Below are 24,422 nucleotides of genomic sequence, written 5' to 3'. Positions count from 1 at the left end.
GTAATAATTTAATCGTACATTTAAAAATAATGAAAAGTATATAACCAGATTGTCTGTAACACAAAAGATAAATGCTTGAGGTGATAGATACTCCATTTACCTTGATGTGTTTATTACACATTGTTGTCTGTATCACAGTATCTCATATACCCCAGAGGTGATCGACCAAATACAAAGAGTGTCAACTGAAGTAGAATGCACACCTCAGACTATGGTAAGAATGGAAGTCTCCATAGGCTTAAAAAAATGAGTTAGATTCAGATAACATTAACCTAAGTAACTGTGGAGACAGGCATAACTATGAGTGAGGGCCGGGGTTTGAGAAATTCATGAGACGGGCTGTTCCCCCACGCTCACCCCCAGTACTGTGTTGGGCCCAAGTGCTTAAAGAAATTGAGGCCAGGCGCGGTGGCTCAAGCCTGTAATCCCAGCACTTTGGGAGGCCCGGTGGTGGATCACGAAGGTCAGAGTCCAGACTATCACAGCTAACATGGTGAAACCCCGTCTCTACTAAAAATACAAAAACTAGCAGGCGTGGTGAGCCTGAGTCTCAGCTGCCCGGGGAGGCTGAGGTGCAGGAGAATGGTGAACCGGAGGCCGGAGCTTGCAGTGAGCGAGATCACGCACTCAGCGCAGGAACAGAGACTCACCGTCTCAAAAAAAAAAAAAAAAAAAAAAAGAAATTGAACAGTTCCCCTGTTTCCTTACTGCTTCAGTGATGGATTCAAAATATTGTCCCTTGACTTCTATAGGTGCTTGCAGTCCTTCAAGATATTTAAAGATTTTTTCATGTTCTGAAGATGTTAAAAAAAACTTCAGTATTATAAAATATAAGGAAGAATAGAAGTGAATCTTGGTTAATCTATACCTCAGCAATCAGGTTTCATAGGCTAAATGTTTTAAATGCTTAAATAAAGATACCTGCACATACGAAAACTAAATTTAAAAAAGACACCTGCATTTACATAGGAATGAAATTCTTTTAATCAAAACCAAGTAAGAAAATAAAAGAAAAGGTGTACCATATTTTAGTCAAAGAAGAGAGGACCCACCATAAATTATGAGCAAACTCAACTCTGGCAAAGAATGAGCCTCAGCAGATAACATGGATATCTTCTCAATCACAGAAAGAGAGACTTCCTAGAGATTTTTTTTAAAAAACAGACTTTTTTTTTTTTTTTTTTTTTTTTTTTTTGAGATGCAGTCTTGCTCTGTCACCCAGGCTAGAGTGCATTGGTGCGATCTCGGCTCACTGCAACCTCCGCCTCCAGGGTTCAAGTGATTCTCCTGCTTGAGCCTCCCAAGTAGCTGGGATTAAAGATGTGTGCCACCACACCCAGCTAATTTTTTGTATTTTTAGTACAGATGGGGGTTTCACCATGTTGGTCAGGCTGGTCTCGAACTCCTGACCTCATGATTCACCCGCCTCAGCCTCCCAAGGTGCTGGGATTACAGATGTGAGCCACAGCGGCCAGCCCCAAACAGACATTCTTATACTACTTTCTTAGTTCAGAGTGTAGAATATCCTTCACTAATTTACCTTTTATTTCAGCACTAATATCTTTTTGGATTTTTGAAAAAGGGAGTATTTCTGTGACTTTTAAGTCATCTCCAAAGAATTTGCTGGTAATGATTCCTCCTACAGGTGCATTGCTACCAGGTTTCCACATAGGCGCATCTTCCTGAAACCAGTGAAGTCATCAATCCGACAATCCAATTAGCTGAGTGAAATACCATCTCCTGCTACAAGCTCTGTTGAAACAGATTTTGACAAAAAGCCATCAGTTGGAGTTTGACCACTTTATTTCCCCTCCACATAGACATCATGAATGACAGATCTGGAAACCAAACTGAGAAGCTGAGCTGTGAGATATGTGTGTTTCATCACCCCTACGGGTACATCTATGTGCTCCTCAGTTTCTAGGGAATTATTTATTTTATAATCGAGAGGACATACCACGGGGAAACACCAGGCCTGACGAACTGAGGCCAGGATACCTAATACAATAAAACCACCTCTTATTTTCTGACCCTATGAATACATATGGAAGCCAAGTAAGACAGCACAACTCTAACAAACACAGATCCCTGGTACTCATGGGTTAGTGTCAGCTTGCTCTGCTTTACTAGTTGAAAGCAGCAAGTCTCAGTTGACATCATGACTTCTCAAATTCACATACAACCTGTCATGCTTTACTAAGCTGGAAGCCAGATAACTTAGATACACCTCAAGCGGCCTCCTCTCTACATCAAATATATTCTGAGAAAATAGAGGCGGTCATTAATGCTGAAAGTTCTATAAGCACTCCACCACCAAAAATCCCTTTTAGTATATGATCTTCATCATCCTTCTTTTCTGCCTCAGAAAAGTGACTTTTTTCTCACTCCAGGCCTGTCACCTCTTTCATTTATTCATCATCTGCGGTAGGCAGCATGCCAGGAGCTGGGGATCAGCAGTAAGCAGCCAAGAGAGCAACGTTCCCTGCCCTTGTGGAGCTCACAACCTCATGGGGCAGTCAGACAGTACGTGCACAATGAGTAAATGAGCAAATGAGCAAATGAAACAAGCAGCGCTAGGCTGGTGTTGGGGAAGCCGTCCACGGGCCTGCAGGAGACAGCAGCAGAGGTTGCCTCAGGGGTTGCCACTGGTTGGGCAGGGTCTTCTGAAGAGGTGCCACTGGGCAGGGCTTGGAGGAAGAAGCAGAGCCGCCTATGCAGAGGCAGACGGGGAGCTCTAGGCTGCGGTGAGGCCAACGGGTATGGGCTGGAGTGGGGATGGACCGGGCACTATGGGGTGAAGGAGAGAAGCAGAGAGAGCCAGGAGATGGATGGGGCCCCTGTTAGGAGAGGGTGATGGAGGCCAGGCCATGCAGAACCTCCCAGACTAAAGCGGGTTCACCATCTGTTCTGAGTGCTTAGGGGAGTTGAGAATGGGTTCTCACGACCAACATGACATTATGTGATTTACATGCTAACATGATGACCTGGCTGCAGGGTTGGAGGGTATGTGTTCGATGGGGGCAATAATGGGAAACACGGAGATATCACAGTAGCTCAGTGATTGATCATGGCTACTGTGATAGTAGTAGTAGAGTGGAAAAGAAGAGAGAGAAATGCTTGGATTCAGAAAATTTTTAAAATATATAGAGGAGACAAGAAAAAGAAAGGTAGAAAAAAGAATGCCTGTAATCCCAGCACTTTGGGAGGTTGAGGTGGGTGGATCACCTTAGGTGAGGAGTCTGAGATCAGACAGGCTGACATGTTGAAGCCCCATCTCTACTAAAAATGCAGAAATTAACTGGGCCTGGTGGCTGGTGCGTATAACCCCAGCTACTCTGGAGGTTGAGACAGGAGAATTGCTTGAATCCTGGAGACGGAGGTTGCAGTGACCCAAGATGGCCCACTGCACTCCAGCCTGGCCTACAAGAGAGAAACTCCATCTTTAAAAAAAAAAAAAAAAAGATAAGGATTAAGGACAAGAAATTTTAAAAGAAGATTTTGGAAAATGAAAATCCTAGAAAATTTCCATGAAGGATCGAGTGAACAACTGTCAAATGCTGCTGAGAAATTAGTGGCAATGTCAGCCAAAACTGTTCACCTTGACTAGGACAGTTTCAGTGGAGAAGAAGAGGCAGGAGGCTGACTGCACTGGATAGATCATGAAGAGGAGGTGAGGACAGGCTTATTTACCCCTTTCCTCTGCCATGGCAGAGCCTTCAATAAGGCTATCTCTTGCTCCTTGTTTCCTTACCAACAGAGCCATCTTCTGCCTTTTCTGAGATGATGAACTATCAGATTCCTTGGGAGGTTTAAACACGTTTTGAGGTTCTGTAGCAACCTTCTCTGCTTTATCAGGCATTGTTTCTGGAAAAACATCAATGAACATATTCCACTTATAACAAAAATCTAACAATCACAAAATCACATAGGTATCTGCATATGTGTATACAACCAAGAATGTGAATCATTAACTTGACATTTAATCATGAGCCAAAATACCAAGTCTCAGCAAACACTCTGTTCTCAGGAAAAGAAACCTAATTTTAATGCATGCTAAGTAAAAAAAAAGAGAAGAAAAATGACAAAACGAAAACCAATCAGAATGCTTGTGGAATAAGCAGCTCTCATCAACCAAAAGTAGATAAAAATATTATTACCTCTTTGAAGATGGATAAACCAATGTGTATCAATCCTTGTTAGGAAAAATAATTCCTTTTCTTTGTCCTCATTCTAGGAGATTGATACAAACCTGATAACATTTGACAAGGATATTAAAGAAAAACTACAAGATCAAGCCAAAAATACAAGCCAAGATCACCCCTGAATTCAGACACAAAAGTTCTAAACTAAAGGTTACCAAATAAAATCCAATAATACTTAAAAGGGACTCCATCAGCCATGGTGGAGTATATTGCATAAAGGCAAGAACGATTTTAACATTTGAAATCAATCAATGTAATGCACCACATTAAAAACAACAAAGATACAGGGAAGCACCACATGATCATTATTACAGATGGGTGGATGTTTAAAATCTATTCATGATAAAAACGATCAGCATCTTAGAAAAAAGGGCAGTGCTGGACATGGTGGCTCATGCCTCTAATCCCAGCATTTTGGGAGGCCTAGGTAGGCAGATCACAAGGTCAGGAGATTGAGACCATTCTGGCTAAAATGGTGAAACCGTGTCTCTACTAAAAATACAAAACATTAGCTGGGCATGGAGGCATACACCTGTAGTCCCAGCTACTTGAGAGGCTGAGGCAGGGGAATCGCTTCAACACAGGAAGCAGAGGTCGCAGTGAGTCAAGATCATGCCACTGCACTACAGCCTGGGTGACACAGCGAGACTCTGTCTCAAAAAAAAAAAAAAAAAAAAAAAAAAAAAGAAAAGAAAAATGGGCTACTTTCTCATTCTGGTAAGCATATGTACAAAAAAAATAGTGAAAATAGTGAATGCCATAATTTATAGTGAAATATCAGTATTTTCTCCCTGAGTTGAAAGCAAGACAAAGATGTCCACTATCCATTCAACAATTAACTGGAGGTTCTAAAAGGTACAGTAGCATCAGGAAAATATAATAGGTTTAAAATTTGGAAAGAAATAAAACCTTCATTATTCACAGATGGCATTGTTCTGTACATAGAAAATGTAAAAGAATAAAATCAAGTCACTAGATATAATAAAAACCAATGGCATTTCTTTATTATTAATAGCAACAAATAATTAGAATATGAAATTTCAAATGTCATAAAAAGTTAAAAAATCAAATACTTAGGAATAAATCTAATCAAGATGTGCTAGAGCACTACACAAAAATTATAAAACATCACTGAGAGAAATTCAAGACTGCAGTAAATGGAGAGAATATTCTTTCAATGGAATCTAAGACATTATTAAGAGGCATTATAGTTAATTCTCTCAGAATGATCATAGCAATCATATTTAAAATTCCATCACGTTAACAAAATTTTTTCTGAAATTGACAGACAATTGTTTTAAGTATATGCAAATTGAAGATTTGGTAAAGCTAAGACAATCTCTAAGAAAAAGAACTAAGTTGGTAGATATACACCACTAAATATGAGATTTACTATAAAGGTAGAGTAATTAAAACAGTGTGGTATTGGAGCAATGACAGGCAAATACACCAACAACAGAGGACACAGAGGCCAGAAACAATCTGGAAATGGAAAATAGCTAGATTTACCACAGAAGAGCTCCTGTAAATCATTGTGGAAAGACTAGTGCTTTTAATAAATGCACTTCATAAATGTAGGGAAAATACAAACTTTGACTCTTACTCCATCCCACTTCAGAAAACGTTATTAAAGATAGTGAATCCAGTAAAAAATATCAGATATTAGCTTTACAGCTTTAGACTAGGCCAAGGTGTTTTTGATTAGGATAAAAAAGCTCTAACCATAAAGAGTACATTCTTTAATTAGACATAATTAAATGTAAAATTTCTATTTCTCAAAAGACATTTAAGAGAGTGGAAAAGCAAAGTATAGATATAGATTACATATTATATAATGTATAGTATAGGTTATATATAAAAATATACATCAATCATATAAATATATTAATATATAAATATATATTAATATATAATTATATATAATTGTCAGATACATAAATATAATATATAATTATATATAATAAACCTAATATATAATATATTTATATTTATATAAATATATAATTATATATTATATGTAATTGTCAGATATATGAATATATATAATTATATATTATATGTATTATTTATATTATATATTATATATAATATTCATATATCTGGCAACAACTGAGTGGGATCCAGAGTATATCCAGAACTACAAATCAATTTTAAAAAACAAATATCGCAATAAAATTTGGGGGGAAAAGCTGAATATGCACTTCATAAGAGTCATACTCAAATATATCTTTAATAATCACATAAAATATACCCGGACTCTGACTTTACTCCATTCCATGAAAATTTATTTGAGGTGAATAGGAGATCTAGAAGAAAACTTAGAATATTATCGTCATGGCATTGGAGGAGACAAGGGTTTTCTCTTAAAATAATAGAAATTTCTAGCCATAAACAATAGTCTGATTAATAAGATTAAGATAATCTGTTCATCTAAAACACATTATTGAGATAGTGTAAAAGCAAAACAGATTTGTAGAAGACATTAAAATTGTATATGTATTTTCATATATGCCTGTGTGCATGTGTGTATAACTGAAACCCAGAATATATGTAAACTACAAATCCATTTTTAAAATACAAACACCTCAAAAAAATTTGGCAGAAAAGACCTGAAAAGGAACTTCCTAAAAGACATGGTTAAATGACCAATAAACACATAAAAAAGTGCTTCGAAACAAATCAATAAATAGCTGGGCACGGTGGCTCACGCCTGTAATCCTAGCACTTTGGGAGGCCGAATTGGGCAGATCACTTGAGTCCTGGAGTTCGAGACCAGCCTGGGCAATTTGGGGAAACCTTGTTTCTACCAAAAAATACAAAGATTAGCCAGGCTTGGTGGCATGCGCTTGTTGTCCCAGCTACTGAGGCACGAGAATCGAGCGAGCCTGGGAGGTCGAGGTTGCAGTGAGCCAAGATCACGCCACTGCACTCCAGCCTGACCTCATCCCAAAAAACTATCAAAAATCAATAAACAAACACTTTTTAAAACAAGTGCTCAATCTCATTAATCAGCACAAAATTGCAAGTGTAGACATAAGGAGAGATCACTGCACACCCACAGAATGACTGGAATGAAAGAATAATTGCACAGTGAGTTGTGTGCATGTGGTGAATCTGGAATCTTCACACATTTCTGGACCCCGATTCCTGCACAGACATCCGAGGCTGTGGCTGAAAGGTCAGATACAACCCTGGGAAAGAGGTCCCTCAGGACTGAGAACCAACCAAGGAAAAGCACTCAACCCTGGAGTGAGACAGAGTTCCCAAGGTCAGCTGGGCGCCCTCATGGCTGACACAGAGTTCCCCGAGTCCCACCACAGGCTCAGAGAATCCAAGGAACAGCAGCCCACTCCCCCGCGGCACCGGGAGACAGCACCCACAGATAATAATTTTAAAAACCCAGCACCAAGAGAAAGCGTCTGGTAAGCGTCCCCATCAAGGATAAGCAGAACCAAAGAAAAGCCAACACATCCTGAGAGCGAGCAACATCCAAGAACAAATGCGCCTCACGGCCGAAAACATCACCCAAGAAAGAGTCCCTCGCAGGCTGAGATAAAGCCCGCGACGGAGAGTGACCTTACAGGGTGGCGATCATGCCTCCAGAGCTGTACACCACCCGGTCTCTGAACATAGGGGCCACAAGGCTGAATCCCCCTCAGGGCTCGACCCGGCGGGGAAAGCTTGAGAAACACTGCACGAGGGGCTGACACAGACAACCAAGGCAGGGTCCCCAACCCTGGGCTCAGGTTATTTCAGCAGGAAAACTCCCTTGCATGTGGGAGCTAAGAAATGCCCCCTGGCCCCACAACATAGTCCAGGATGGAAGCCTAGGCAGCCCCCCACAGTTGACACAGAAGCCCATGTGATAATCCTTAGGCGGGCACTCCCAGGGAGCCCTACCATACACCCGACAGAGAACACCTCAGAAAAGGCACTTTCTGAGGAAAATGGACAATTTCCGGGGAGAAATTAAAGCATCCAGGGAAAAACTGCCCCACTCACAGTCCTGAAGTTCTGACCTTGCCGGAGGAGCAGCGGCAGCACCTCACAAAATGGCAGTGAAGTTGTGGTGCTTCCCCACTGGTGGAACTTTCTAGAAACTTGCTCTCTGGGAGTTACGGGAAATGTGCCCCCTCGAACGCTTGGGAGTGATGCTTATGGGTAGGCGTCTCACCAGAAGCACCAATCCGGTATGGCTCAAGGGGGTGGAAAGAAGGGAAGCTGCCGGCCATGGCGTACCCTGCTCCAGCCTAACACTGGGAACCTGTGTGGGGCGCCAGAGTCCGGAAGAGAAGCTTCGCGCTCAGCAGGACCATGGGCGCCAGCCAGACAACCAGGAAGCGCAGCCCTCCCCTTAGCTGACTCTGGTGCTCTCTTTAGGTGGTCTTCGCTATCAACTGCACAGCGGACAGAGGCAGAGGAACGCAGAACCTTCTCACACAGCAGGATAAAAAGGTGAATTTGGAGCTGACATGCAAATATATCTTGTCATATATTTCTCTGGCTTTGATATCAGAGTAATATTGGCCTCACAGAATGAAGTAGTGTTCCTCCGCTATTTTTTGGAAGACATTGCTAAGTACTGGTATTATTTCTTCCTTAAATGTTTGTTAGAATTTACACGTGAAGCCATCTTGGCTTGCTTCGTATTTCTGGGGAGATTTTAAATTACTAATTAAATCCCTTTTCATGCTATAGTCCTAATTCGATTTTCTAATTACTAATTATTTATTTATTCATTTATTTTGAGACGGAGTTTCGCTCTTCTTGCCCGGGCTGGAGTGCAATGGCGTAATCTCCACTCACCACAACCTCTGCCTCCCGGGTTCAAGTGATTCTCCTGCCTCGGCCTCCCGAGTAGCTGGGATTGCAGGCATGTGCCACCACGCCTGGCTAATTTTGTATTTTTAGTAGAGACGAAGTTCCTCCATGTTTGTCAGGCTAGTCTCAAACTCCCGACCTCAGGTGATCCACCCGCCTCGGCCTCCCAAAGTGCTGGAATTACAGGCGTGAGCAACTGTGCCCAGCCTGTTTCTTCTTGAGTCAGTAATTTGTCTTCTAGAAATTTTTCCATGTTATCTAAGTTGTTTAGTTTGTTGACGTAAAGTTGTTCAAAATGTATTCCTTTTAATTTCTATAAGGTCAGTATTAATAAACCCCTCTATCATTTATGATTTTGATAATCGGTGTAGGCCTTTCTATTTTTCTTGGTCAGTCAAGCTAAAAGATTGTTAGATTTTTTTTCACCTTTTCTGTGAACCAACTTTTGATTTCATTGATTTTTCTGTTTTTAATTTCATTGATTTTCTTCTACTCTAATTTTCATCATTCCCCTCCTTCTGCTTGCTTGTATTAAATACACCATTTTAAAACTTCAGGAATAACAAATGATTTGTTTCATAAAGGAAGATTTGAAACCTTAGACACGTAGAAATGCTTATGATATTGCAAGTAGCAGTCATTTCGACTAGTTAACCAGAAGGAAATTTGGTATGCTGAAACCAAACACGTTTTTTTTTGTGTGCCGGGCTTTTATTGATTTTGAAAGTATCAAGTCTAGTTTGTAGGAAGCTGTTTATTGCATGAGCAGTTAATTTTTTAATGTTTTAATATATAGAATGCCGATTTTCACTAAATCCCACAAGTTTTTTTTTTCCAAGCTTAAAGGAATGTATGTATTAACCAGCACATACACTATCGTCTTTGTGCTTTGTCTCTGTTAATCCTTATAAGAGCACCACGAGTTAGATACTGTTTTATGCCCTTTTTATGGAAATAGAATCTTAGAGTGTACATTTAAGTAGCTCTCCCAGGTATAACCAGTTGGAAAAGTGACGGAACCTAGGTCTCTCAGATTCCAGAGATTGCACACACAAATACTATATCACACTGCTTACTGCTGTGAGTTCAGCAGAGAATTCCTTGTTTACACAGAAATAACAAAACTGATAGTATCCAGGATAATTGGCAACAGTTCACAAACCCTTTTTACCCCCATTTTGGTGATTTTAAGTGAGGTCATCTGTCCACTAAATTAATCAGATCTTAGGCTGGTCACACTTCTGAAATTGTACACCAAGTTTGTATGTAAAGGTACTTTCTCAGGGAAAAATATCTGTAGATGTAATCAAATTATCAAAAGAGGGTTAGGCCCACTACCCAGCATTCCCTGGATGATAAGAGAATGCCATGGAGCCTACACCCTTCCAGTGGGAAGAATAGTGTCGATTTCTTTGTCATTTATGTTCTAGTTTTTAATCAGAGTGTTCTAGTCACACACACATAGTTAACTATGAGGAGTATCTGCGGATGCTGGTTCCTCCACTTCAAACGAGTCAGCCAACTCCAGCTGAAGAACTTTATACTTTGAACTATGTGTTTATAAATGATGGGCAGGTAGGATAACTAGGACAGTGTATGTGCTCATTAATACGTACTTCTCCTTTAAGCCTGAAAAAAAAAATGAACTTGTGGAATTCATTGAAAATTGACATTATAAATATTAAAGTTTTAATATTTAGAATTATAGATTTTTAGTTGGGATGGTGGTATGAGGAAGGTCAGCCAGTTCTCCAACTGTGGTGGAAGCATAAGGGAGTCGTTTAACCTAGTGGTGTGAACCTACAGGAAGGTAGTGATGGTGGACTGATGGATAAAGGGAGATGATTCTAGATCACGGAACATGATATAGATTCTAGACATGAGATTCTAAACTCTGTTTGGTACCAAGGCGCATATTGCTAAGACAGTCTGTGATCATGTACTCTCAAGAGGATCATATATTTCAGCTGTGTAGTGCCAATTTATGTGCCAGTTATGTTCCAGTTATAAATCAAAATGTTCTAATAACACACATAGTTAGTCCTGAGGACTATCTGCAGATGCAGGCTTCTCCATTTCGAATGAGTCAACTAACTCCACCTGAAGAACTTCATACTGTTGCCTATGTGTTTACAAATTGTGGGCCGGTAAGATAAATCTATTTCTGCCCTAATTGTGACATTCTTGGTATAATTATTTTCTCATTGGAAACATGAATATAAACTATATGTATTAATTCTCTTGATTTAAAAGATACAATATGACACAGGAAAACTTATGTGAACATAAAATGGGAACTTTTTGATCCAAGAGTGGATTGATTGTACCAGGAACTGATGTTTTTAAATTAAATTGAATTTTATTTTATTATTTCTTTCTTTTTTTTTTCTTTGAGACGGAGTTTCGCTCTTGTTACCCAGACTGGAGTGAAATGGCACGATCTCGGCTCATCACAACCTCCCCCTCCCCCTCCCAGGTTCAAGTGATTGTCCTGCCTCAGCCTCTGAGTAGCTGGGATTACAGGCATACGCTACCACACCCGGCTAATTTTTTGTATTTTTAGTAGAGACAGAGTTTCTCCATGTTGGTCAGGCTGGTCTCGAACTCCTGACCTCAGGTGATCCACCTTGCCTCCCAGAGTGCTGGGATTACAGGCATGAGCCTTCGCGCCTGGCCAAACTGATGTTTTTAATTATCACATTGAATGGTCATAGTTGTTCTGCGGATGTGTATTACTATTTACCGTTTAATAAGAAATCAAGGCTGACAGTGGTCAAAAGGCTTGCCCCACGTGACACATGATAGGAGATACAGCCAAGGTTTGAACGCATATCTTTCTCACTCCAGAGTCTATATTCTTTCCCACTCCCCGCAATAACTACTTTAGTATCAAGATTGCATTCTACAGTCTCTGTTTCCGTTATCCAAGTCACTAGTGCTCTGTCTAAAACAATGACTAAGTATTTCTCGTGGAATATGAAGCACTAGGTGATGTTACCATGATTGGATTGTCCTAATGGAGATCTTAATGTGTTGTGTATGAGAGAGACATACTAACTTCACTATTAAAACATGAAGACAAAGGGAATTGCATCTGCACTCGTGGAAAAGACCGTTGGTATAAGGACGCAAATAGACAATAACCTCTTCTGTAACAAAACCAGACTAAAGTAATTCTCCCACATTTCCCAAACTCCTCAATTAGTTAGGCTTTTCCTTAATTTTCTGTGCCTTTATTTTCTCTTTTTTAACAATAGACATAAGAATCACACCTCACTCATAGGGATTGGTCAAGGATTGAGTTAATACATGTAAAGCATTTAGAACAGTACCTGGAGGGTAGTAAATGTTCAGTGAAAATGTTTTCACACATTCTCCACTCCGCTTTTACAGGAAATGAAAATGGTTTGGAAAAATTTTTAATCAAAATTATATATTTCGGTATAATTTAATGAAAATTATACCGGAATATATAATTTCATTAAATATGCAGGAGCATACTCTTTCTTTTTTCAACTTTTATTTTAAGTCCTGGGGTATGTGCAGGATATGCAGGTTTGTAACATAGGTAAACGTGTGGCATGGTGGTTTGCTGCACTTATGAACCGATCACCTTGGTATTAAGCCCAGCACCCAGTAGCTATTTTTCCTGATGCACTCCGTTCCCCCACTCCTCCCCCGACAGGCCCCAGTGTGTGTTGCCCTGCCCGACGTGTCTATGTGTTCTCATCATTCAGCTCCCACTTGTAAGTAAGAACATGTGCTGTTTGGTTTTCTTTTCTTGCGTTAGTTTGCTGACGATAACGGCTTCTAGCTCCATCTATATTTCTGCAAAGGACATGATCTCATTCCTTTTTATGGCTGCATAGTATTCTGTGGTGTATATGTACTACATTTTCTTTATCCAGTTTATGATTGATGGGCATTTGGGTTGATTCCACATCTTTGCTATTGTGGATAGTGCTGCAATGAACATACTTGTGCATACTTTATAATAGAATGAGTTTTATTTCTCCTGGTATATACCCAGTAATAGGATTACTGGATCAAATGATATTTCTGCCTCTAAATCTTTCAGGAATCACCACACTGTCATCCACATAGTTGAAGTAATTTACACTCCCACCAACAGTATAAAAGCAGTCCTTTTTCTCCACAACTTTGCCAGCATCTGTAGTTTTTTGACGTTTTAGTAATTGCCATTCTGACCGGCATGAGATGTTATCTCATTGTGGTTTCGAGTTGCATTTCTCTAATGATCAGTGATGTTGCACTTTTTTTCATGTTTGTTGCCTGCGTAAATATCTTCTTTTGAGATGTGTCTGTTCATGTCCTTTGCCCACTTTTTAATGTGGTTGTTTGGTTTTCTTTTGTAAATTAGTTTAAGTTTCTTGTAGACTCTGGATAGTAGACCTTTGTCAGATGGACAGATTGCAAAAGTTTTCTCCCATTCTGTAGGCTCTTCACTCTGATGATAGTTCATTTTGCTATGCATATGCTCTTTAGTTTAATTAGATCCCATTCGTCAATTTTTGCTTTTGTTGCCATGGCTTTTGGTATTTTTGTCATGAAATCTTTGCCCGTGCCTATGTCCTGAATAATATTGCCTATATTTTTTTTTTCTAGGGTTTTTATAGTTTGGGGTTTTACTTTAAGTCTTTAATCCATCTTGAGTAAATTTTTGTATAAGGTGTAAGGAAGGGGCCCAGTTTCAATTTTTGCATACAGCTAGCCAGTTCTCCCAGCATCATTAATTAAACAGGGAATCCTGTCCCCATTGCTTGTTTTTGTCAGGTTTGTCAAAGATCAGATGATTATCGCTGTGTGATCTTATTTCTAAGTTCTCTATTCTGTTCCATTGGTCCATGTATCTGTTTTTCTACCAGTACCATGCTGTTTTGGTTACTGTAGCCCCATATTAGTTCGAAGTTACGTAGTGTGATGCCTCCAGCTTTGTTCTTATTGCTTAGGATTGTCTTAGCTATTCTGGCTCTTTTTTCATTCCATATGAATTCTTAAAAAGCTCCTTCTAACTTGGTGAAGAATGTCCTTGATAGTTTAATGGGAATAGCATTGAATATCTAAATTGCTTTGGGCAATATGGCCATTTTCACAATATTGATTCTTCCTATCCATGAGCATGGAATGTTTGTCCATTTGTTTGTTTACTCTCTGATTCCTTGAGCAGTGGTTTATAGTTCTCTCTGAAGAGGTCCTTCACTTCCCTTGTTAGCCATATTCCTAGGTACTTTATTCTTTTTATAGGAATTGTGAATGGGAGTTCATTCATGATTTGTCTCTCTGCTTGCCTGTTTTTGGTGTAGAGGAATGCTAGCAATTTTTGCACATGAATTTTGTATCCTGAGACTTTGCTGGAGTTGCTTATCAGCTTAAGAAGCTTTTGGGCTGAGACAATGGGATTTTCTAGATATAGGGTCATGTCATCTGCAAACAAAGGTAATTTGACTTCCTGTCCCCCTTTTTGAATACCCTTTATTTCTTTGTCTTGCCTGATTGCCCTGGACAGAGCGTGCAATACTATGTTGAATAGGAGAGGTGAGGGAGGGCATCCTTGTTTTGTGCCAGTTTCAACGGGAATGCTTCCAGGTTTTTCCCATTCAGTATGACATTGACTGTGGGTTTGTCATATATGGCTCTTATTATATTGAGGTATGTTCCTTCAATACCTGGTTTATTGAGAGCTTTTAATGTAAGGGGATGTTGAGGTTTATCAAAGATCTTTTCTGCATCTATTGAGATAAGCATGTGGTTTTTGTCTTTAGTTCTGTTTATGTGATGAATTACATTCATTGATTTGCCTATTTTGAAACTACCTTGCATCCCGGGTATGAAGCCAACTTGCTCATGGGGGATAAGCTTTTTGATGTGCTGCTGGATTCAGTTTTCCGGTATTTTATTGAGGATTTTGCATCGATGTTCATCAGGAATACTGGCCTGAAGTTTTTATTTGTTGTATCTCTGCCACGTTTTGGTATCAGGGCGATGCTGGTCTCATAAAATGAGTTAGGTAGGAGTCCTTCCTTTTTAATTTTTTGGCATAGTTTCAGTAGTAATATTACCAGCTCTTCTTGGTACCTCTGGTATCAGGAGCCTATTCTTCGGTTATCCTTTGATGAAAACAGCTTTTAGTTAATATACTATACCTTTCAATTTCACGTTTTATCTACCACTAACCTTGCAAAGCACGCCCTACCCCTACCTGAGTCCAAGATCAACATATTGGAATCTCCATAAGGTTGGAGGTGGGAAAATTTACCTTTTCAAACCATCCTACCCTTCACTATCTTTATGTATTATCTAATAAAGTATTAATCAGTATTTGCTAATACATAACTTTAAAGCACTAAAAGAGGCCAGGCGCGGTGGCTCACACCTGTAATCCCAGCACTTTGGGAGGCCGAGGCGGGAGGATCATAAGGTCAGGACATCGAGACCATCCTGGCTAACATGGTGAAACCCCGTCTCTACTAAAAATACAAAATATTAGCCGGGCGTGGTGGCAGGCACCTGTAGTGAGCCGAGATCGCGCCACTGCAATCCAGCCTGGGCGACAGAGCGAGACTCTGTCTCATAAAAAGAAAGACAGTAAAAGATAAAATAAGGTATTTATTTTTTCTTTCCTCCCCTAACAAGTGCTGAGACAAAATGATGTGTACTTCATGACAGAGAGAACCATATGTTTATTCCTTTGTATGATGAAAGCCACTCATTCCCCAAGCATTCTGATTTATCATGACTGGACCATGTTTGACTTTGGATAACACCTTGTATTTTACCTTCCCTTGTTTCACTGAGACTAGATTAAAATTAGCTTGCCTTTTCTAAGAGCATTGTGTGTGTTCAGTGATGAGAAATCTTTGACCTATGACTAAAACTTACATTAATGATATAAATGCATGACTGTGTATGCATATGAAGGCTATGACTTTGCAATGGTTGGATTTGTCTTTAATGGAATATGTTCACTGATGTTTTTCAGCAAATGAGGAATGATGAAGTAAATCCGGTTGCAAAAGGACATCAAAGCAAAAAGAAACATTCCAGAAAATCTAAGAGACACTCTTCATCTAAGAGAAGGAAGAGTATGTCCCTGTGGTTAGACAAACAGGAAGGTGAGGGGGAATCCAATCTTTGGGCCTCAACCATGTCAAAGGACATTTGTCCTTGAGGGATCAACAGATATGAGCACATTTACAAGTGGAAGGGCAAGGTTCTAATTAGGTGCAACAATTTGGAGTTGCTGCAAGCATTAGATGAATGAAGGAGGTTCCTGAGGCAGAAGGAGATGGTGGGCTCAACAAGAGTTTGGGTCTACTCACTTTCTGCCTGTCCTCACACTCCGCTCTAACCCAGTGCAGTCTGGCTTCTTAATGTACTCCAATGAAACTACTATCATCAAGGTCACCAGTGTTTGCTGCATTTTGGCATTAATGTCTCAGCAGCATGCAACACAGTTGTTTACTTCCTCCTGCACGGAAAGTTTCTTGGGTCCCCAGGCACCTGGATTTGTTACCCTGTTACTAGAGACTCATTTTCCTTCTCTTTTTTGTTTTTCTCCTCTGCCTTCCCACCTCTAGATATTTCAGAACCACAAAGCTTGATCCTAGGGTCTCTTCTCTTCAATATAGTATCTCTTAAGGTAATGCCATGCTGTCTTAGAATTTTAAATGATTCACACTAAAAGAACTCTCACCATTATACTTCTACACTACAACTTGTTCCTGAAATCCAGACTCAAATACAACTACTCGCATGATATCTCTACTGGCTGTCTAATAGGCATCTAAAATTCAAATCCCTCTACATGCTCAAATTTCTGACCTCCCTCTCTCCAAAAATACTCTACTTTTAGCCTTCACTATTTCAGTTAAAGACACTATCCATTGGGTGAAACATCCACAAAGGTGTAACAACCAGCTGTTCACAGGTATGGGGAACTGAGGAGTGCTGGTTTTCATAGTTTGCAGCTATCCATAGTGCAAGTAATCCCACCATGGCCTAGTTCAAGCTGTCAACATAAGGTCACTGAACCAGATTCAGGAAGAGTTGGCAGCACTCGGCTCTCACAGTCAGTTTCCTAACATCTCCTGAATACCCCTGGTGTACTTTCACTTAGTAGTTCAAGTCAAAATACTTAAAGTCACTTATGAGTTATCTTATGATTCTTTTATTGCTCTCTCATTTCCCATCTCTTAGCAAGTCCAGCAGTCAATGCCCAGTATAAATTCTGCATCCAACCGTTTCTCTCTATGCCTCCAGTGCACACTGCCGTGATCTCTGTCCAGGCTAGTACAATATCTTCTTAGCTCTGTGTTTCTAATCTTCACTCATCTATCGCATACTCTCTAACCTTGTGGCTAGATAATTATGTCAGCACGTAAATCACATCATGCCATGTCCCTTCTGAAAACCCATCTTCAACTCTCCTAAGCACTCAGAACAGACCCTGAACTGACTTTGGTCTGCAAGCCTCTGCATGGCCTGGCCTCTGTCACCCTCTCCTAACACAGGTCCCATCCATTTCCTCCTGGCTCTCTCTGCCTCTGTCCTTCAGCTCTGTAGTGCCCTGTCCATCCCCACTCCATCCCTACCCTTGGCCTCACCGCAGCCTGGAACTCTCCCTCTGCCTCTGCACAGGAGGCTCTGCTTCTTCCTCTAAGCCCTGCCCAGTGGCACCTCTTCAGAAGGCCCTGCCCAACCAGCCACAGCCCCTGGGGCTCTCTCTGCTGCTCTCTCCCACGGACCTGTGGACTGCTTTTCCAAACCAGCCCAATGCTGCTTGTTTCATTTGCTCTTTGTGCATGTACTGTCTGACTGCCCCATGAGGATGTGAGGTCCACAAGGGCAGGGAACATTGCTCTGTGGGGTGTTTACTGCTGATCCCCAGCTCCTGGCATGCTGCCTGCCACAGATGATGAATAAATGAAAGAGGCATCAGACCTGGAGTGAAAAGAAAGTCACTTTTTCTAGACAAAAGGGCAGGATCTATAGAATCATATAAAACCGCAGATGTGTGATGATTGAGTGGAGATAAGAGTGTTCAACTCCAATAGCCACGTCTATTTTCTCAGAATATTTGGGGTAGAAAGGAAGCAGGTTAAGGAGGGTCACTTAGTCTGGCTTCCTGCTGCACACAGCATGGTATTTATAGGTGAACTATACAAATAATATCAAGTGAGAATTGTAAAGGGCAGAAAGATGATACAAAATGATGAATACAAAAACCTGTGAATGTTTATTCTGCTGTCGTACTTCTTTACTGCATGTATTCATTACACCAAGGGTAAAAAGGTAGTTTTATTGTATTATCTGACCTGATCTCTGTTCGCAAGATCGGAGATTTCCACGTGGTAAATCTGTTTCATGAAATAAATAATTCTTTAGAAACTGATGAATACATAGCTGTCCCTCTGGAGGAGGATGGGACAAAACACACCTATCTTGCAGCTCAACCTCTTCATTTGGTTTCCAGATGCTAGCGTCACTCACAATGTCCATGAAGAGAAGATAAAAAATGGCCAACCAGCACACAATAATGTCATTGCAACTGTTCCAACAGCGCTTATTAATATGGCAGCAGCTGGAATTTCATCCATGAGTACCAGGGACCAGTGTAAGTTTGCTCACTTGTTATACTGTCCTACGAGGATTCTACTATGCACCATATATGCATAGTGTCATGAGGGAAGAAGGTAATTTTGTTTTATTATCTTTTCTGGCCTCAATTTTAGGGTTCTCAGATTGCTACCTGGTATATCCTCCTTCTTTGTGACATACTGAGCATCAGTGGGGTTTGCCTGTGCAGTTGACATAATGCACTTACCTCACAGCTCAACCACTTCATTTCGTTTCCAGATGCTGCAGTCACTCACAACATCCATGAAGAGAAGATAAATAACAGCCAACCAGCAACTAATAACATCTTGTCAACTGCTCCACCATGGCTTGGTGCTATGGCAGCAGCAGGAATTTCGTCTACGAGTATGAGAGATCTGTGTATGTCTGCTTATTAATTGTACTGTCCTACTTGGTTTCCATAAGCAGGCATATTTTCATGAATTATAGAAGGTGGTTTTGTTGTATATTCTTTCTTAGCCTCAATTTGAGGGGTATCAGATGGCCACCTGGGATATCCTCCCCTGCTTTTTTAGATAATTTCCTAGAAACTGCACAAAGAGGGATATACCTGTGGGGTTGGCATAATGCACTTACTTCATAGCTAAACCTCTTCCCTTGGTTTCCAGATGCTGCAGTCACTCACAATGTCCATGGAGAGAGGATAAATAACAGCCAACCAGCAGCTGATAACATCTTGTCAACTGCTCCACCATGGCTTGGTGCTATGGCAGCAGCAGGAATTTCGTCCACAAGTACGAGAGATCTGTGTATGTCTGCTTATTAATTGTACTGTCCTACTTGGTTTCCATAAGCAGGCATATTTTCATGAATTATAGAAGGTGGTTTTGTTGTATATTCTTTCCTAGCCTCAATTTGAGGGGTATCAGATGGCCACCTGGGATATCCTCCCCTGATTTTTCAGATAATTTCCTAGAAACTGCACAAAGAGGGATATACCTGTGGGGTTGACATAATGCACTTACCTCACAGCTCAACCTCTTCACTTGGTTTCCACACGCTACCGTCAATCACAATGTCCATGAGGAGGGGATGGAAAATGGTCAACCCCAACGAGATAATGTCGTGTCAAATGTTCTATCAGGGCTTATTAATATGACAGGAGCTGGTATTCCAGCGAAGAGTACCAGGGATCTGTGTATGTTTGTTTATTAGTTGTAGTGTCCTTGGTTTCCATATGTACGCGTAGTGTCATGAAGGGAAGAAGGTGGTTTTGTTGAATAATTTTTCCTGACCTCAACTTGAGTGGACTCAAATCATTATATGATGTATTCTCCTGCATTATGGGATAATTTCCTAGAAATTTAGCATCAGTGGGATATACTGGTGAGATTGTCATAATGCACATACCTCACAACTCAACCTGTTCTGTCAGTTTCCCGATGCTACCATCACTCACAACATCTGTGAAGAGAGGATGGAAAATGGCCAATCCCAAACTGATAAAGTCTTCTGAACTGTTTCCCCATGGCTTGTTCATATGGCTGCAGCTGGTATTCCATCCATGAGTACCAGAGATCTGTGTATGTCCGCTAATAGTTGTACTGTCATACTTGTTTTCCATAGGCATGCGTATTTTCATGAAGGGTAGAAGTTGCTTTTGTTGTATATACTTTCCTGGTCTCAATTGGTGGAATCTCAGATGGCCATCTGTCATATCCTCCCCTGATTTCCTAGATAATTTCCTAGAAAGTGAACATCAGAGGGATATACCTGTTGGGCTGACATAGTGGACTTACCTCACAGTTCAAATTATTCGTTTGGTTTCCAGATTCAACTGTTCCTCACACTATCTGTGAATAGAAGATAAAAAATGAACAAATAGCACCTGATAAATTCTTGTCTACTATTACAGCGGGGCTTATGAATTTCACATGGGCTGGTATTTCACTCATGAGTACCAGGGATCAGTGTATGTTTACTAGTTGTACTATCCTACTTGTTTTTCATACACATGCAGTGTCATGCAGAGAAGAAGGTGGTTTTGTTTTATTATCTTTTCTGGCCTAAAACCATGGGGTCTCAAATCACAACCTGATATGTCCTCCTGGTTTATGGGTGGGATAATTTCCTAGCAACTGAGCATCAGAGGGACATACCTGTGGCACTTACCTCACAACTTGAACTCTTCATTTGGTTTCCAGATTCTACCGTCACTCACAATATCCGTGAAGAGAGAATGGAAAATGGTCAACCCCAACCTGATAACATCTTGTCAACTGGTCCCACAGGGCTTATTAATATGGCAGCGACTCCTATTCCAGCCACAAGTGCCAGAGATCTCTGTATGTCCACTTATAAGTTGTACTGTCCTACTTGGTTTTCATATGCATACATAGTGCCATGAAGGGAATAAAGTGGTTTTGTTGTGTTATCGTTTCTGGTGTAAATCTGAGGGGTCTCACATCACCACCTGATATATCCTACTGTTTTATGAAATAATTTCATAGAAACTGAGCACCAGAGGGATATACTTGTGAGTTGGCATAATGCACTTACCTCACAGCTCAGCCTCTTCCTTTGGTTTCCAGATGCTACAGTCACTCACAATGGCCGTGAACAGAAGATGGAAAATGTCCAACCAGCACCTGATAACGTGTTGTTGACTCTTCGACCACAGCTTATTAATATGGCAGCCACTGGTATTTCATCCATGAGTACCAGGGATCCGTGTAAGTTTGTTCATTTGTATTACTGTCCTACTTGGTTTCCACGTGCATGCACAGTGTCAAAAATCATACAAGGTGGTTTTGTTGTATTGTCTTTCCTGGCCTCAATTTCAGCGGTCTCATATGGCAACCTTATATATCCTCCATTTATGAGATAATTTCCTAGAAAGTGAGCATCAGAGAGATATACCTGTGTGGTTACCATAACACACTTAACTAACAGCTCAGCCTCTTCATTTGGCTTCCAGATGCTACCATCACTTACAATGTCCCTGAGGAGAAGATGGAAAAGGGCCAACCCCAACCTGATAACGTCTTGTCAACTGCTTCAACAGGGCTTATTAATGTGGCAGGAGCTTGTGGTTTTATTGTATTGTCTTTTGTAGGTGAAGTTGTGGGGTCTCAGATCACTGCCTGGTATATCCTCCTGCTTTACGTGATAAATTCCTAAAAACTGAGCATCAGAGGGATATATACATGTGTGGTTGGCATAATGCACTTACCTCACAGCTCGACCTCTTTATTTGGTTTCCAGATGCTACTGTCAATCACCATGTCCATGAAGCAAGGATGGAAAATGGCCAACCACAACAGGATAACGTCTTGTCAAATGTTCTATCTGGGTTTATTAATGTGGCAGGAGCTAGTATTCCGGCAATGAGTTCCAGGGATCTGTGGTGTATGTGTGTTTTTTACTTATACCGTCCTTCTTGATTTTCATATGCATGTATAGTGTCATCAAGGGAAGAAGGTGGTTTTGCGGTATTACCTTTGCTTGCCTCAATTTCAGGGGTCTCTGATTGCCACCTGGTATATCCTCCTGCTTTATGGGATAATGTCCTAGAAACTGAGCATCAGTAGGATATCCCTGTGGGGTTGTCATTATGCACTTACCTCACAGCTTGAACTCTTCATTTTGTTTCCAGATGTCACCGCCACTCACAATGTCCATGAGGCGAAGATGAAAAATGACCAACAGGCACCTGATAACTCCTTGTCAGCAGTTCCACCAGGGTGTACTAATCTGTCAGGAGCTGGTATTTCATCCAGGAGCACCAGGGGTCTGTGTATGTTTGTGTATTGGTTGTACTGTCCTGCTTGGTTTCCATATCCCTGCATAGTGTCCTGCAGGGAAGAAGGTGGTTTTGTTGTATTATCTTACTTGAACTTAGTTTGAGGGGTCTCGGATCGCTACCTGGTATATACTCTTGCTTCATGAGATGACTTCCTAGAAACCGGGCATCAGAGGGATATACTGTGGGGGTGACATAATGCACTTACCTCACAGCTCAACTTTTTCATTTGGATTCCAGATTCTACTGTCATTCACGATATCCAGGAGGAGGAAATGGAAAATGGTCAAATCCCTCCTGATGGCCTCCTGTCAAATTCTGATTCACCAAAGCTTATAAATATGACAGGACATCGTATGCCACCCGAGGCATTGGGTTCTTTCTCTTACGACTTCACAAGTCTCAGCAAAGATGAGCTGGTTTACAAACCTGATAGTAATGAATTTGCTGTAGGCATCAAAAACTACAGTGTCTCTGCAGGTGACCCACCAGTCACAGCAATGTCTTCAGTGGAAACTGTGCCAAATACACTACAAATATCTCCTGCCATGGCAAAGAAAATTAATGATGATATAAAATATCAATTAATGAAAGAAGTTCGAAGGTTTGGGCAAAGTAAGTAATGCAAGAATGTCTTATCAGTGAAAGCATGAGAAGTCTCTCATTCTATGATTTAGAACAGAAGTCAGCTGCCTCTTGAGCTCATTGTTTGGCTGAATTGGATCTGTATATAATTTAGCATGGCTTCACTTAATTTTCACTGGAAATTGCTAATATGTCTGCTTAAGTGTTTTGTTTTTCACAATAGTTCCTTAGTAATATACAGATGTTGTGATTTAAGCATTCAAAACACAAACACTATGTAACATTTTAGCCCATGAAAAATGTATACTGTGGTAGTGGATGCACTAAGATTGAGGTATATTTCATGTTCGTAATTGTAGAAATACTAATTTTTAAAATATCTTCAGATTATGAAAGAATTTTCATTTTGCTTGAAGAGGTACAAGGATCTATGAAGGTCAAGAGACAATTTGTTGAATTTACCATCAAGGAAGCAGCAAGGTGAGTGCAAAAAGGAACTCTGCTATTTTAAGCATTTGTGCCCAATTTGGGACAGGGGCAGGGACAAATCATGTTTGTTCCTCCTAATCTCTGGCTCTCAATCATAGTTCATGCTATTTCCACAGGCATTTAGGTTGATATTATCTTATTCTAACACTTTCTTCCAATGCCAGGGGGCCTTCCAAATTTATCAAAATCTGGGAGTGTGCATGGACCCTCAGTTGACTCACTTTGTATTTTTCTAGTTTGTATCTTTCCATGAGGATGCATTTTCTATTTGCATGTAGATGGTAAACTCTATTTTGTATCCACTCTACCTCTTACATCTCATAGATCCTGTAGATATCATCTGGTGAATGGAATTCCTCTTTAATTTCAGGTTTAAAAAAGTTGTCTTAATTCAGCAACTTGAGAAGGTGCTTAACGAAATAGATTCCCACTGCCATCTCAGAAAAGTTAAGCACATGAGAAAAAAATAATTGTGTTAGTGCAAAGACCAAGGAGAAACAAGAACATATGCTGTAGGATGGAACAGGTTATTGCTGAAGCTCTCTATAATTCTGAAGTGATTTCCCTTCCAAAAGCTACGAAAAAGGGAGCTGTTTAAATTTAATAAATCACTGTTAGTAAAAGCTGCACTTTTCTTGTTTGTTGGTTTCTTCTTCCACTTGAGGAGGTATATGAGTTAATAACTCACCAAGGTATTTAGTATTACAGTTCTGGTTTCTGCAGCAGCTCACATTGCTATAACTGGTATTTATAACTGCCTTCTTTCACTACCTATTTCTCATTCCCTTTGCCCTGAGGTAGCATGTCAGCCTGTCATGGTGCTTGGCCTGTCAGGATGACTCAAACCTTCATTACTGAACATTCTGGACCATTCGATATCCTGCCTGGATTGGGTTGCTGTAATTTTCCATTAAGTGCAATCAAAA

General features: G+C 40.4%; 1 protein-coding gene and 1 long non-coding RNA gene across 6 annotated transcripts; one reads left to right on the top strand and one right to left on the bottom strand.

Moving 5' to 3' along the window:
* Positions 1 to 1,380: 1,380 nt before the first annotated feature.
* Positions 1,381 to 8,918, bottom strand: LOC103880915. The gene is made up of 3 exons (XR_002519516.2): positions 8,222 to 8,918; positions 3,752 to 3,864; positions 1,381 to 1,752 (listed from the first exon to the last, which is right to left on the bottom strand). It is a non-coding gene; the product is annotated as an uncharacterized LOC103880915 (long non-coding RNA).
* Positions 8,919 to 10,873: 1,955 nt separating this feature from the next.
* SAGE1 (sarcoma antigen 1) lies at positions 10,874 to 24,125 on the top strand. 5 transcript variants are annotated; one of them, XM_009198324.3, is made up of 12 exons: positions 10,874 to 11,170; positions 16,024 to 16,156; positions 18,517 to 18,657; positions 18,900 to 19,040; positions 19,289 to 19,429; positions 20,825 to 20,965; positions 21,212 to 21,352; positions 21,885 to 22,028; positions 22,276 to 22,416; positions 22,663 to 23,037; positions 23,424 to 23,487; positions 23,867 to 24,125. In XM_009198324.3, the coding sequence occupies exons 1-12, from the start codon at positions 10,961 to 10,963 to the stop codon at positions 23,964 to 23,966; spliced, it is 1,872 nt and encodes a 623-aa protein (XP_009196588.2). In that variant the 5' UTR covers positions 10,874 to 10,960; the 3' UTR covers positions 23,967 to 24,125. The 5 variants fall into 5 exon arrangements, with proteins under 5 accessions (XP_009196588.2, XP_009196589.2, XP_009196586.2 ...); XM_009198322.4 differs by having other exon boundaries at positions 10,875 to 11,170; positions 22,276 to 22,410; positions 23,394 to 23,487; positions 23,867 to 24,124; XM_009198323.4 differs by having other exon boundaries at positions 10,876 to 11,170; positions 19,289 to 19,414; positions 23,394 to 23,487; positions 23,867 to 24,124.
* Positions 24,126 to 24,422: the final 297 nt, after the last annotated feature.

This window comes from Papio anubis, chromosome X, assembly GCF_008728515.1.
Source record: "Papio anubis isolate 15944 chromosome X, Panubis1.0, whole genome shotgun sequence".
Lineage (NCBI taxonomy): Eukaryota > Metazoa > Chordata > Mammalia > Primates > Cercopithecidae > Papio > Papio anubis.
This window is presented reverse-complemented; position numbering and strand designations above follow the sequence as displayed.

Coding starts and splice junctions, on each gene's coding strand:
- SAGE1 (XM_009198321.3), top strand. CDS start 10,961: ATGTACTCTCAAGAGGATCATATATTTCAGCTGTGTAGTGCCAATTTA. Junction 16,157..18,516: donor GTGGTTAGACAAACAGGAAG/GTGAGGGGGAAT, acceptor TTTGGTTTCCAG/ATGCTAGCGTCACTCACAAT. Junction 19,041..19,288: donor TACGAGTATGAGAGATCTGT/GTATGTCTGCTT, acceptor CTTGGTTTCCAG/ATGCTGCAGTCACTCACAAT.